Source organism: Micropterus dolomieu, linkage group LG01 (assembly GCF_021292245.1).
Source record: "Micropterus dolomieu isolate WLL.071019.BEF.003 ecotype Adirondacks linkage group LG01, ASM2129224v1, whole genome shotgun sequence".
Lineage (NCBI taxonomy): Eukaryota > Metazoa > Chordata > Actinopteri > Centrarchiformes > Centrarchidae > Micropterus > Micropterus dolomieu.
The window spans coordinates 40,305,289-40,320,643 of record NC_060150.1 but is presented as its reverse complement, the minus strand read 5'-3'; the positions used below and the strand labels follow the sequence as shown (position 1 = coordinate 40,320,643).

Genomic DNA, 15,355 nt, shown 5'->3' with positions numbered 1-15,355 from the left:
TCAGGCTTAATCAAGTATTTGGTAGTCCTGCCTTTCACCTACAGTAAAGAGACAAACTTGGCCTCAGCATTCGGAGCGCTGCAAACATGTCCTTGAGCTGTGTAGTTTCTTTGCTTTACAAAATCTTTAAGTTTTTTCACTTTAAAAATAAATAACAACCACTATTTTGTGGCTACTTACCATAGTGTGAGTCTAGGTAGCCATTGCGGGGGTCCATAGCAAACAGAGTGCCCCTGTATGGCAGGGCATGGTCAGCCAGGTGGGGCAGGGAACCATGCAGCTCCTTCTTGAGCAGAGATGGGCGTTCTTCTGTCGAGGTGGAGGGCTCCTCGCTTATGTTCCTGTCGGGGGCACCGGGCGTTGGGGCCTGGGAGCTGATCGCATTGCGCCTCTCACGGTGATAAGGCGTGCCTGAAGTCTCGTCCTCTGTAAGAATAGACAGAAAGAGAGAGGGGAATCTGATGTTAAAACTTTGGAGGTGGAAAACAATGAGCTGCAAATTTATTATAAGTATATATATAGTATATAAGAATAAAAGTTGGGAGCAGAAGTGAGAATGTCTCACATCTGCTCCCAACACGCATGTCCACATAGTACACATAGTGAGGAAGTCAGTTCACGTAGAAGGCGCTGGTAAAGGGAGGAGCTGGAGATCAGCTTTGTACACCTGAAACCTACTCGGCATTAGGGTGTAAATCTGCCAGGCTTTGCCTTCCACAGCGCCAGATGTGGGAGTTCAGAGGCAGATGGTGTATGAGCAAATGGACACCATGAATGAAAAAATCCCAACCTCTTCATTTCGCACAGTTGAGGCAGCGTTTCCTAAAAGTCTTTTCTTAAATTCAGCTCTGTTCTTTTTTTTTATAAAGAAATAGATTCCCATGCAGGCTTTCTGCCTGCATTCCAGGCTGCCCATTAACCAGCGTCATGGGTTGTGTTCTCTTGTTTTCTCCTTCTCCCCACTCTCTCTGCTCTCAAACTTAATCTTTCTTACTCCAAGGACAAAATTAGGAGGAGTGGGGAGAAAGCTTCCTGACAGGCTTGGTAAAGAGGATATATGTAGAACTGAGTTCAAGGGCTGAGCTCTACCAGAAAGACTCGACCCTTGACCCTTGGCCTGACCTCTGAACTGACATGTATAAGGGTCAGCTAGCCCCCTGACCTGGTATTAGTCTTTTCTGTAGTACGATACTATATAGTCTAACTCAGAAACTGGCATGGCATGTCACACTTACAAAGGCAAGATGCCTAAAACTATTAAAAAGATAATTTGCAGAGTGACATCCCTTACTTTTTGCCCTAAGCCACATTTGTCAAATCAACCTCTTTAATTCAGTCCAATTCATCTGGTCTCCCTATTCAGGCTTTGACTTCTTTATCAGATGCTGCTGTAACGGTCTTGATGTTCAGCCCTGGTTATATGCAATTATGATTTCACCATTGAGGGTGTTGATCGTCAGTACACCCCAATGCTCTTTCGTGCGTTAATGTTGCTCACTGAGAACCTGGCAAAATGCCTCTGTGTTGGCGCCAGAGGTTCTGCAGTATTAGAAGCCTAGCCATGCAAGGCTCCCCCACTATGCACTGCAACCCAACAGCATCCAACCGCCAATTAAGAACAGAGGAGAGGGCCAGATTAAAGAGCACTACTTTAAGCACTGAAGAGGGCCGCCATAATGCTGTACCACTTCACAGAAGAAGAGAAGCGATCAGAAAGGAGGAGGTTAAGAGAGGGAAACAGAAAGAGAGAATGAGACTGAGAGAGGCGAAGAGAGAGCAGGGTAGCGACCCACGGGTCCCGCTTTTATTCCCCTCACTCTCCCACATCCATTACCAACATTCGGGCCTGCCGTGCATCAGCGCAGTACTGGCAGCAGATTCAAGGATTCTTAACGCGGAACTGACAGCCAGAGAGGCAAGCGACTCTCATCCACAGGAAATGACAGTGTCAGTTATGATATAAGTATTTAATCCTATACTGCACAGCCAGTGATCTTATTAAGGGAATAATGGCACTTATACGGTTAAAGCTGGATTAATAGGTCTGCTCTTGCAAAGCGCAACATTAACATAAAGAGATTTTGGAATTGGGTTCATCTCCTGACATGGATTGAAAGAAGTCGAGACAGTAAACTATGCTGGGAGCAAGCTCTGCTAAGGGTAGAGCATGTAGCTGTGTGTAGCACTGGCTTCCACTGTGTACTCTCTCTTTCACATACAGAATATCTAGCATTACATATGGGAAAGTAAAGACTGTCTCCATATTTATGAGCTCTGTTTCTTACTTTCACGCAGATATTTGATGTTTTATAAATAGATACATCACTGCCTTGGATAATGTAAGTTAGAAAGCACTAAAACTGGCCTAAAACATCCTCTGCCAAGCCTACAAGTAAAAGAAACTACTAAGAAGACTCAACTGCTTGCTTTAGAAAATATACTATGCATTACTATTTTTCACTATTTTAACTTGTTCACTCTCTTCCCCCATCTTTCTTGTTCATCCTTCTTTTTTCTCCTTCTCCAGTGACCCAAACTACTATTCAGTTATGTCTGTCTCCTCCAAGGGAGGTCAAGCGACTAATAGTTCAATCACAGGAGTGTCACAGTTCCACCATCCCCCTCCAGTCACCATGGAAAGCCCACAGGGCAGTTCATCATTCTACCATATACCACCTTAAGGGGCTTCATTACCACAGTTTATAGCACCTTAAATGGTTAAACAAACACTCAGCAGCACAAGGGTCAATTGACTCCTAGTACTGCTGGAAGAGAACCTGAAGTCTCAAGTAAGGTTTTTCTTGTGTGCTGCTTGTACCTGCTGGTGGAAACTTTTTTTTTACCCTATCCTATAACATGTCAGGTATCTGTCAAAAATTGGCTAATGAAGACAGAGCAGACACAGGTAAACACATGCAACTTTGAAAAGTTCAACCCTGCAACACTTCTCTCCCTCTGACCATCCGCTCAACAGACCCTTTCCCTTTTTCCCTCCCTCATTTTTCATTCCTCTTTTATTTCCCTCTCTTTTCCCATGGTTGCCACATCCAGCCCTCCACCAGTTTGCAGGTCTATTCAGCCCAATACAAAAGCAGCAGGCCGGTCCTCTGTGGACCAGAGGAAAGCATGCCTCTCAAAAAAACAGAAAAAAGAACTATCCCGCTCTCTCTCTATGGTGATTGAATTTCTTAACATCTTTTCAAAAAGCGCTTAAATGCCTGGAGGCGAGAGGAAGAAACAAGCTAATGGTGGATGGGGAGCACTGAACAAATTTCAGAGCCCTTTCCTGCTCGCGTTTGAGGTTGAAAGCGAGCTCCTGCCTTTCAAGTTTCAAAGTCCTCCTTCCTCCCGCAGTGTCACTGAAGGATTTGAAAAGAAGGTAATTGTGCTCACTGCCATCCTGATCAGAGCACACGCCCCAGCTCTAGTATTTCAGGAGCTTTCTCTGCCACTATTATGGTACCTGGTGCTCCATTCCTGCATTCTTCCTCCCTTACTACTCTTTCTCCTCTCTCTCTCTCTCCCTCTCTCTCTCTCTCTAACCCTCTACAAATGCACTCTCTCTTGCTCTCCCTCACTTGCTTTCTATCCTTCTTTCACCCCCAGCAAGCCACTCATTAAATCCTAAAGCCCAGGTTTCTCCCTTTTTTCCCCTTGTCTGGGGTCTCTATTGTAAAACTGGTACGAATACCTTCAGAGAAAACCCTATGCATGGCCTTTAATACAGCGGCATAAAAGAGAGAGTGGATGCAATGACAAAATGAAATTTTAAAAGAGATAATGAGATATGGAGTGGGGCCAATTCCTCTTAGAGTTGGGCTCTGGGACAAGGGGGGCTTAAGTTAAGGGTGCCCAGTCATTTCAAAGAAACAAAAAGTGAAACAAAACCCTGGCTTGTTGTTTTTGAAGGTATTTTCTAGAGGCAGAGGTTAAGAACAAGGATTGCTGTTCCCCCACATGCCAATCTGTCCTTGACTCTCAAGCATCTGATTTGCCCTCCAGCCTGAACTCAGTCAGTCAGAATCGCTAAAGCTGGGACATGTATGTTTCAGGGGTACACAAAGGGCCGTTGCACATCACATTGCAACTCTTTCCCCCCCATTACCGCCTTTCCTAAAAGCCTAAACATCAGAGGAGGTGTTGTTGTACCTCTGAGCCAAAGCCAGACGTATGCTGTGTTCCACCTTCGAACTTCTCAAAGCACTGTTGTCAATGGCACAAACAGGTTTTGGCTGGGGAGCACATGGAGAGTGAACAAGGAGGAGAGGAGGATATACAGTGAAATCACAAAACACTTCTTCAAAGCTTCTCTCCTCCTGTGCAATAATCTCTTGCTCCTTTTTTCTTTCTCTTGCAAATCAACTCCCGGGAAAGACTCAAGACTCCCCAATTAACAATGAGAGGGGGAAGAAAAATTCCAGCAGCTGGCTGGAGTTTAATAAGAGCACCTCTCCAAGCGGCTTAGGCTTATGTACCTGATTCACCGTCCCTGGCATTGGTGCTATAGACAGAGGGAATCATTCACGATTAGCACAGGCTGAAAGACGAGGGAGAGAGAGACCACTCAAACTCAGCATACCCAACACAACAAGAGCACAGGGGATTACTGCAATTGTGTGAGGTATTTTTCTGATCAACTTCTTGGCTGACGGGCTCCGTGCCACAAGGCGCTGGGTGCCTTCCCTGCAATGCAGTTCAATCCTGCATTGTGTAAAGGTTACCAAGTCCTTTCTGTATCTGCCTAAAGAGGGTGACATTCGAGAAACTCCTTGACAAACAAATCCTCTAAATGTCAGAAGGCAGAATCAGGTCATTACCCTGATATCTGTGGGCAGGATAGTTAGCAATCCCCAGTCAAAATATTTGTCAGAGCCCTGGAGAATTTTAGCAAACATAAAGTTCACTCCCTTTAACTTTGCACTCCTGTTTGATTCTGTCTCTGAAGACTGTATCCGTAGTGGTACATTATTTAACCATCAGCGTGTGACTGATGTTTGGATGAATTGCAGAGAGAGGCATGGGCAGGACAGGATGCTCCCTCTCCTGGTTAGCAGTCAATTGTCAGCTGCTGATTTCCCACACAGCACCCACAAATGCCCTCTTCAATATTCATCTAGCCAAATTTGACGACTCCCACATCTCAATTTGGCTCTCGGCAGCCCACGCCCCAACCCCCCGCTCCACGGCCCACATTCCCAGCCTGTTCTCTCTGCCGCCAGGGGTCTGCTGGGACGCACCCAGAGCTCACCATCTCGCAGTCCCAGCCTCCAGGCCCCGGGGCTGGGGAGGAGCAAATCAAAGCCTGCTTGGCGCCTTCCATCTTCCCTGCGCTCACCTCAAATCAGCCTCACAGCAGGGTTGTGTCGTGCCAAGCCTCCGCCTGCCCCTAGCTAACCCTTATTCACACATTAGGGGCACAGGCCCACCATAGAGCAGCCCGAAACCCCACTACCATTTCATCAGGGCCACATTGTGAGTGAGCAATGAGCATTGCGGTGAGAGAGCTAAAAGCCCTGACTCTAAAATGCACACTGATGCGTTTTTGACCATGGATAGTTATGGCTTTTAAGGTTTTTCATTCAAAGGGCACCTTGGCCTGCATTCTTTGAGGAATCAAACACCAAGAGAAGCATTTTATCAAGGCTTCAAAGTGGTCTGATTGGCTTAGAGACTGTATTAGCATTGCTTCCAATAGTCACAAGCCAGCTATGATCAGCCATAACCTGTTAGTTATTTATACTATCCTCTGTAACAATGTAAAATGATTGTGTGCTAGGGCAGACTAGGGCAGAATTATGTCCGTTTGGGATAGTGGGTCTTTTAGGGTGAATCTGGGCACACTGCCCACCAGACCAGAATGGGCCAGCTTTCCACTGGGCCTCAGCATTGGAATCCCACTTCTGACACCAGAGTGATCCGGACCAAGTCTGTGGCACTCAGATTAGGAACAGCTCGCCAAGAGAAACGGATATCCAGCCAAAGCAAAGAAACACAGAGCCAGCATTTAGGATAAAATAGAAAAAATAATACAGTAATTTCAAGCACATCAAATACGATCCAAAATGCCACTGTGGATGTTTCCCACCTTAAAGTATAGAATGATATCATAAAGTTCAAACTTTACATTCATGTTGCATTTGTTCCTCATATGTAAAGTATGATGCGTGCTTTTGTTTGTTTAAAAATACACAGTCACACATTCTGATACATGTTTGCATAAGTGTGCACTGTACTGAGGCATTGAGTCCCCATTAAGACAGTTAGCCAGCACTTACTAAGGCCTGGATAATTAGACACTTCAAAGGCACCTGCCCGCCATCCCAGAGAGGGTAGGAATCACTGCGCCCCGCCCAATTTAAAAGCATGTTAACTCCTATCTGAGGCTAGCAGGCTAATTTAACTCTTGACATTTGATATCTAAGGAATGAGAGGGATCAGCCATTTAGCTGGAACAGGATTACCCCCCCACATCCCCAACAACCCCCTCCTCTCCTTCCACTCCCTCCCGTTCAACCCCAAAACCCCCTCTCCCAGTCAGGCCGGATTCATTAATTTTCCTGCTGCTAAGCACTTTATCAATGACTGGTGAAGTCCATAGTGGACTCTCTCTCTCTCACTCTCTCTTCTGTGGTGATTAGGCCTGTGGATGTTCAGATCTGTCTGTCTAATTTACTGCATGCTCTGGTGCAGCTGATCTATTCTCGCACCTGTTATGCAGGTCAGAAAACAAAGAGAGCCATGTGAAAACACTTAGACTACGTCCATACTAAGCAGGCTAATTTTGAAAACGGTATTTAAATGTGAAAACCATGTCCAGAATACCATTTCCAGGTCATTTTCGTAAAAGGAACCACAAAAATGCAGAAAAAATAGGAAAATGCTCTTTTTTTCTGCATCTTAGCCAACACATGGTAAGATCTGATAACAAATGTCTGTTCTGTCTGTGACCACCTGCTTCATGTATGTGTTTTTTCTGTTTCTGTTACAAGAGAACTGAAGTAGGAAAAAATAGGAATGTGAAACTGGTCATTAAAGCTACCTGTTAACCAGATGAACAGGTACTGCTGCAGTGCTGCGCTGCAAAGCTGGCTTCTCAACTTTACTACAACACAGAACCTTTCCAGGTTGCCTTGATCGTTTTCCCCATCCACATTTAAACACTGAAATGCAAATCATTTTCATGCCTATCCACTCTGAACACCATTTTTGAACATCTTCATTTACAGGTGTCACACATGCCGGCAAGAGGGAAAAAAATCTAATTTGGCCAGCTTAGTGTGGATGCACTTTCTGCGTGTTGGCACAGAATTGTAGGTTAGATTTGCTGGGAATAATATTATTCATTATAAATCTGTATTAATTTCAAATAGCACCCAAGCCAAATATATTCAAACACAGTCAGCAACCTTTGACATATCACAGGTAGGAGGTGCTCAGAGTTAATTTTGCATCCATAACTCTACATTAGTCTCAGTATAATGCCTTCTGCTGAATGTCTACATTACAGGTTAAATCAGGGGTTACACATGAGTGTGACGGATCTGGGTTAAATGAACAGCATGCATGGGCCTTTCATGGTGCAGCTGGTAATGCTTACAGTTTCTAACCCGTCACATTTGGATATAAGGCGTTTTTACCAGACAGCATGACAATCAGAATTCCAAACTACAAGGCAAATGCCATAAAATAACACAACTGAACTGACTCCTTCAGTCTGCTCCCACAATGAGGGGCTGTTCAGCACACACATTAAGTCACCTGGTGTTCAAAAAACGCTAATTGAATAAATGTTTTGCCTTTACAGCTTGACACATTAATCATCTAAAATAACATTAGTTCATTTTCCACATTTTTTCCACCAAGACCTAAAAGGTGCCAAGTCCCCTCACAAAGAAACCTTTATAAACATATCAATCGTCATTTGCCTTCCAACATCCTATCATCATTACGGCTGACAGATGGGCCATGTTTGCAATAAAACCCCAGCCTTGACCCTCACCCGCCCCCCAGTGTGTGATATGAATGGGAGTGCACGTTTAATAAACAGGGTGTAATTCACCTCTTTTTCCCTTAAAATACAGGTGAGACCTGGACCCCTTCATTACAGTGTCTGCAGCAGGCAGGGATAGCTCTACAGATTAGAGGATCTGCTGTGTTGACTTAATCACAGTCTGCTGGGGAGGGGCTGGGGGTGGAAGTGAGTAGGGAAAAGGAAAAGGCACCAGACTTTCTATATGATTAGACAAGTGGCTCTGTAGTGCAATAAAAAGCGCAATACAGAAAGTTGCAGCTTTGCATGCTATGATGGACTGGAGCAGTATGTGACAGGTAAGATCAGGCGACACGCTTGCTAAGTATACAATGTGGTGTGTAATAGAGAGAGGAGTTATTTAATCTTCCAGAAGTAAAAATCCTATGAATTTTCTCTATAAATAATTACAGGTGACTTGCAGTGTGGGACCTACCTTGGGGAAAAAATCGGATTATTTGATCAAAAAGTCAGTGGTACAAGACCATGTACAACTTCAAAGGAGCAATAGGGCATCCAATCGCTAATCCTAATATTCTGTTTCCTGCTCCACTAATAAACGGGCTGAAGGTAGAGGTTAGACCTTGTAGAACCATGTTAGTGCATCAAGCAGTTCAAATCAGTTCACTTTCAGATGTCACTTTCAGGGCCAGGGTCGTTGTACCAAACTGAATGACTTCTTTGAAAGAAAGTGGTAATGTCTATAACCATCAAACAACCATTTATCAGAAAGAAAGTTTTCTATTTAAATGAAAATGGGGACAGGAATAAAACAAAGTTTTTAATTTAAATTTACAATGGGAAAATATGTCCAGGACACATATCCCAGCCACATCAACAGAAATTTAAATGGACATATCCAGATAATGGCACCAGGACATTAGAAATAAAATGGAGCAGATGGTGTGAGTGTGACTTACCAATTGCAGGTATTATATTGATGCTAAAAATATGCAAAAGTCTACAAATGTGGAAGTTTTAATATTCCATAGATGGGACACATTCACTCTATCTGGCCACATATTATGTGGCTTCCTAAATTGTTTTCATCTTTTCACTTCTTAGTTTTTCTCTTCATATCTCCTCCTTCAACATATCTCAATCCATTTTCCTCTCTTACTTCGCCCTCTCTGTCTCCCCTCATCTCTCTGCCTCCTGTTTCTGTCCCCTCTCTCGGTAATGAGCTCTCCTCATGTATGACCTCTCCTGTCACTCTCGCCTGGCGAATCCTCCTCTCACGCTGCACTCTCGCCTCCTTCTCTAATCTCTGCATTACTTTGCCATTAATCCCACATTCCACACAAGGATGGCCGGTGCAGCTCAGATGACACGTTGCCTTCATAATCTGGTGTGGTGTTCATATTGGAATGAATCAGTGGGATGGAAGGGGGGCAGTGTTTAAAATGATCATAGTAAAAGGCTCGGCTGTTATAGGTTACTTTAAGATTCACCTGTTGCATTTAGTATTTCCTTTCCTCTCAATCCTTCATTCTCCCTCTTTTACCTCTCACATTCTGCATCTCATTCGCACTTTCTTCCAGCTAATCTCTCACTCCTGATTTCCTGATCTAATCCCTCATTCTCCCAGGTCTTCTCCCAGTTCCCATGTTTTTTTTTCAAATCTCCACTACCCTCCTGCATCCATTCCTTTTCCCTCCCTCCAGAGCCGCAGTGGGACTGTCGGACTCACGCAGCCCCATGCTGAGCTGCTCCAGAGCCAAGCCAGAACAAAGAGCCCATTGAGTCGAGGGGAGACATAATGTGGGCCGCCTCTGACAGCTCTGAAGATGAAGTCATGAGGTCGCCAAACAGTTAATAATGAAGGCCCATCCTCCAGCTGCACCAAGTGTGTGTGTACAGTTTGGTGCAGTCTAGGAAAGTGAGAGAAAATGAGAGATTATGTGTCTGCTTGCATGCGTGACTGACTGACTATCCACAGTATGTATTGCATGTGTAAATATCTTAGAACATGTGGATGGATAAGAGGCTTTTAAGAGCGTAATGAGATACTCCATGACACTCAAAAATGCGCTCAATCACTTTGTAAATACCACAGAGGAAAAACAAAACCTTCAGAGAATTGCACTTTTAGTTTTGGCTTCACTCCAGCTGCGTTGAAGAACACCCACCCCACCCCGCCACCGCCCCCCTTTCCTTATTGGAGTCTGTCTGGCGCAAAGTCTGACATGAGACACGTCTCCCCGGGACTGGAGCTGTCGCTGCGAGGCCCACACTCCGAACATCATTAGACTCAGCTCCAGGTGAGGTCAGGCAGGCTAGGAAAGGCAGAGAGAGGTGCATGTATATTTGTGTCTCTGTGCAAAAGCATGCATGTAGGAGAAGTCATTCAAGCGTTAATCTCAGTGCCTCTGAATGGACACGGCCTATTAAAATGCCTTTACGGGAGCACTTGCTTGTCAAGAGGCCTCCAGGCTGAGTTGGGCTCGGGACAGGGGGAGGAGGAGGCGGGGAGAGAATGGTGAAAGACAACTATGCAATTGATTAACATTAGAAGGACTTGCTCAAGTTCAAATTGCACTGCCCCTCTGCTGTAAGCTACAGAGATTTGTTTCCCCGCAAGTAGAATGTTTCTTTCAAACCCTGTCTCTGCTACACATCTGAGTTCAATTCTCCGCATGCCCTCTCTCTGAAAATCAATTCCTCCTCTTCTCCTCTGCTCTTTTCCTCCAGCTCTGCGAACAGACCAGGGTGAGGGGATTACACTGTCCCTCCCCAGATCCAAGCAAGACAACAAATGGTTCTTATCAACTGACACCCCCCTGCCATCCAGGAGGAAGAGGCAGAAAACTGGCCAAGCAGCTCCAGCATGGATGTGTTTCTGGGCTCTGTCTGCCAATCGTGGCAACTCTTTTCACACTTAAAGCCTGAGCTATTTACGAGAGCCCTGGGAGAATGCGTATGCAGCACTGAAGGGTGGGAAGAATGGAGGGTAGAGAGCTGCTGCTTCTCAACCTCTGCTTCTAATCAATCACCAGAAATCACTGCCATAGTTTATGGCCTTTGATCCTAGTTCCTCTTTCGCACTGCGAGGGAGAGTGCTGGGTGGGGAAAGGGGAGGGAGAGCAGGGAGAAGGGTGAGAGTCAAGGCCCAGAGGGTGTAGAGGTCAGGTGAGAAAGATTATGGGGTATAGGGCCTTTTGCTCACTCAAACCTGAAAGCATGTTTTGATTTAATCCAGTGAGTCTCGTGCAGAGCAGACAGACAAAAGTGAAAAATGAGTTTCAGGCACAAAACAAAAATTCTGCTACATTCAGATATTTCTGGACGGTTTCCTTAACTGGACATAAACCAATAACTTGAAGGAGTTCTTCATGTGCTCTTGTACAACAAACTAAGTTCACATGCTATCACTTTAAAACTATAATACAAAAATGTTATTTAAACTGTCTGTTTTTATATTCAATGACTTCTTTAGAAATTACATTGATTGAATCTCAACAAGTAGTTTTCTTGATTTAGCTGTGGTGCCTTTTCTTGTAATGTACACATAAAACATGCACATGCGTTTTAAGCAATGTCATGTGAGAACCAATTATTCACAAGCTATGGTACAGATTATTTCTTATGTCCTTACCACATCTATGTCAACAAAACAAGCAACTAAACTATGAAAATGTAGAAATGCAGAAATGCAGAAAATGCCTTAAAATAACGGTTTTGAACGTTTTTTACAGTATCAAAACAAAATCATTTCAGAATGCAAAAGATCAGGTCACTAGTAGGACCTGTCCTTCGTACACATTGATTCTTTCAAATAAAATCCAACCCTGGTGGCAAGGCCACTATTTGCTACTTCATCCCATTCAACAAGAACCCGACTGTGGTAAGGAGGTGTGAATGAGCGAACAAAACAGAGAGGACGCGGACAAGAACACACCACAATAAATCCTCCTGGCAGGGTCAAGACACTCCTGCTTTGTTCCTCCTGGCAGGAGGGAGGCCACTGATGCCTACCGACAAATGGACAGAGTGGTAGAATAATCAACTACTGTTTCCCCACTTTATGGGTTTATGAGTTTATGGGGCCCATGGTCGCCCTTGCGCCACCCTCTCTGAGATCCGGCAGGGCCACAGTGCAGCTGGGATGCAGCATGGCCAGGCTGGCCGATGTACCCCCGATCCTCTCACACAGGGCAGGCTGATTTGTCTTTGTGAGGCTGGTTGTTGGTTCACAGACGTCCCTCTGACCCGGGTGACCTCTGACACCCAGGCTATTCTGGCTCTCAGCATGTCAGTGAAAATGATCTCAGGTTCTTCTAAAGAGCCATTGTGATGGTCAACGTGAATTATAACAACATATTAGAATTAAATCTATGACTTGAGATGTCAAATTGCAATTCTTCTCCGTATCAGTGCGCAACTTGAATTCTGAGTTGAGTCAAATTAAAGGGAAAAAACAATTACAACGTCGTATTTTTGAAGTTTTGGCCATGATCGCTAATGGTAATAATACTACTGCACTCACCAAGCTGATTGCGAGGATCTGGGAATGTGGCAACATCACTAAAAGGAATTCCAAGCAAGGAACACAATCATACAGGTTTTTAACCCCAGGCTGCCAAACTTACTTGGAAGAGAAAACCAAGCCAAGCAATACATGTGTTACCCAAATTGTCTGTTGCAAACATGTATCACAGTTTACAGACTGAATTCGTGGTTCAACTTTCACCTGCTGTGTGGTTGTGCATCTACCCATTGTCTCTGTGCAACAAAGAATTATTGCTGACATTTCAGGTTCGGTCACGTAGGGTTTTATCCATCCAAATGAAGTGGTAAAAAACAATCTGGCTTATTTACAACATGTCCAATTGTCTGACTGCTCATGTTTCTTGTCCTGTCTGGCTTCATTGTACCAATATGTTCCCATATCTCAGCAATTGCTTTGGTGAGTGCAATGTATCATAACTGAATACACTGGAAAACTGGAAAACTCCAAAAACATGACAAGTTGTAATGAACATAATTTCCTTTGAGGGCAAATTTTGTGGCTTTCATCGAGGTTCAAAGCTATATTTCTTGTTATACCCACCAGGGCAAGTAGGATGATTCAATTCAATTAAATTTTATTTATATTGTGCTAAATCACAACAACAGTTATCTCACAGCGCTTTTCATAAAAGAGCAGGTCTAGACCATACTCTGTGATGTTATTTACAGAAGCCCAACAATTCCCACCAAGAACAAGCACTAGGCGACAGAGGCAAGGAAAAACTTCCTTTTAAGAGGCAGAAACCTCGAGCAGAACCATGGCTCAGGGTGGGCGGCCATCTGCCTCAACCGGTTGGGGGCGAAGGAGAGATAGAGAGAGAGAGAGAGAGAGAGAGAGAGAGGAACAGAGAGAGAGAGAGAGAGGGATGGAAGGAGAGAGAGGGGAGGGAGGCAGCCTACATAATATACACACAAAGAGGTACAGACAGTAAAGGTGATGTTGCTATAGACTAAATGAAAAATGGTACAGATATTTATAGTAGTGTTGATGATAATAATCATAATGTTAATGATTATAATAACAATAATAACAATAGGACTAGTAACAATAGTTGCAGCAGAGGGTGTCGAGCAGGAATACGGGGGCAGCAGGTGACTCGCAACCACAGATCCAGACTCCACAGCTCCAGAGCCAGAAACACCTGCAGGAAGTGATAGGAGGAGAGAGGAGAGGGACGAGAAAGCACAAGACTACCGGAAAGGGGAGAAGTTGAGTTAGTAACATGCATTAATGGGATGAGGTTGCATAGAGAGGGAGAGAAAGAAGAGGAGAGAGGAGCTCAGTGCATCATAGGAAATCCCCCGGCAGTCTAGGCCTATAGCAGCATAACTAAGGGCTGGTTCAGGACTAACCTGAGCCAGCCCTAACTATAAGCTTTATCAAAGAGGAAAGTCTTAAGCCTACTCTTAAATGTGGAGATGGTGTCTGCCTCCTGAACCCAAACTGGAACCTGGTTCCACAGGAGAGGAGCTTGATAGCTGAACGCTCTGGCTCCTAGTCTACTTTTGGAGACTCTAGGAACCACAAGTAACCCTGCATTCTGGGAGCACAGTGATCTGGTGGGATAGTAAGATACTATGAGCTCTTTAAGATAAGATGGTGCCTGACCATTAAGAGCTTTGCAGGTAAGAAGAATGATTTTAAATTCTATTCTGGATTTTACTGGAAGCCAATGCAGATGATCACCGACCAAAAAACAAACAAAACGGATGCAATTCCACTACAGTTAAATTCTGGCGGCATCTCCACAGCGTGCAAAAGTCTTGAGGCAGTGGCTTATTTGCATCTTCCAGCAGTGAAGGAGCAGTGGAGCTCCAGCAGGCAGATCTGGGCATGTGGAAGTGTGCCAGACAAGAGAGGCCAGGCTGGGCTGAACTGGGCTGGGCAGCTGACATTCCCCTCCGCCCTGAGTAGCAGCGAGGCTAAGCTAATCCTGCGCCTCAGGCCCCTGTGAGGTGGCTCTGCCAAAGCCCGTCCCCCTACTGCTGCAGGAAATTGCCTTCAGTGCAGAGGTCCATGAAATGGCTATGGCTCACCAGTGAAGGCAAATCACATCCACTGTGTGCACATGAGGCCAGTGTGACTGTACAAACCCTAATCTACAGGTAGAGTTTATATTAGATACCTATATATCTCTAAAACCTCTTGATGTATTATCATGAAAACTGCAATATAAATTAATATTTTCTTTTATATAAATCTGCTTATATTAAACGTTTTTATGTGGTTTATGTATAATTGATGTACCAAACAGAGGTCTTTTGACACTAAAAGCCAGTTTTCCTGTGCGGGGTTGTGTGTCAGGCCCTATAACGCCTCCTCCATTGTGCTGTTTGACCCGTAGGCCAGCCAGAGCTCCCATGAGGTCCCTTATCCCTCCATCAGACCTCTCTCATTAGCCCCCACAGGCAGAGCGTAGAGTAGGGTAACACAGAGGGGCCCCTGCTTCCTCCTCTGGTCCCCATGAAATACATACAGCACAAATAGAGATGATACAGAGATCACCTTTTACCAGTAGAGATGCACAAACAAACAAAAGTGTATTTCTTAAAATAACTACCAACGTGTTTTCTCTAAAAGAAAAAGCCAATTTAAGAAAGTAAGCAGATACATTTCTTCCAGTTCTTGTAATTTCAAAACCCCCATCAGATCTCCAGATGCTGAATCCCTTGTCAGCATTTATTGTCAGGCAGTGTCTGGGTGTTCTTTTTAATTTTATGTATTTATCTATCTATCAATTTTTTTTTCTTCAGACACACAAAAAAGATCAGATTGCCAAAGTGGCTCATCTCTTCGGGGGGGGGGGGGGGGGGGGG

The 15,355-nt window shown here is 44.5% G+C and overlaps 1 protein-coding gene across 2 annotated transcripts in view; it reads right to left on the bottom strand.

Annotated features, from left to right (window-relative positions):
* Positions 1 to 15,355, bottom strand: part of gli3 (GLI family zinc finger 3) — a 92,276-nt gene that overhangs the window by 55,712 nt on the left and 21,209 nt on the right. For both annotated transcript variants that reach the window (XM_046059183.1, XM_046059257.1), the window contains exon 3: positions 181 to 426. In XM_046059183.1, coding sequence (XP_045915139.1) covers positions 181 to 426 — 246 coding nt within the window. The remainder of the gene's footprint in view (positions 1 to 180; positions 427 to 15,355) is intronic.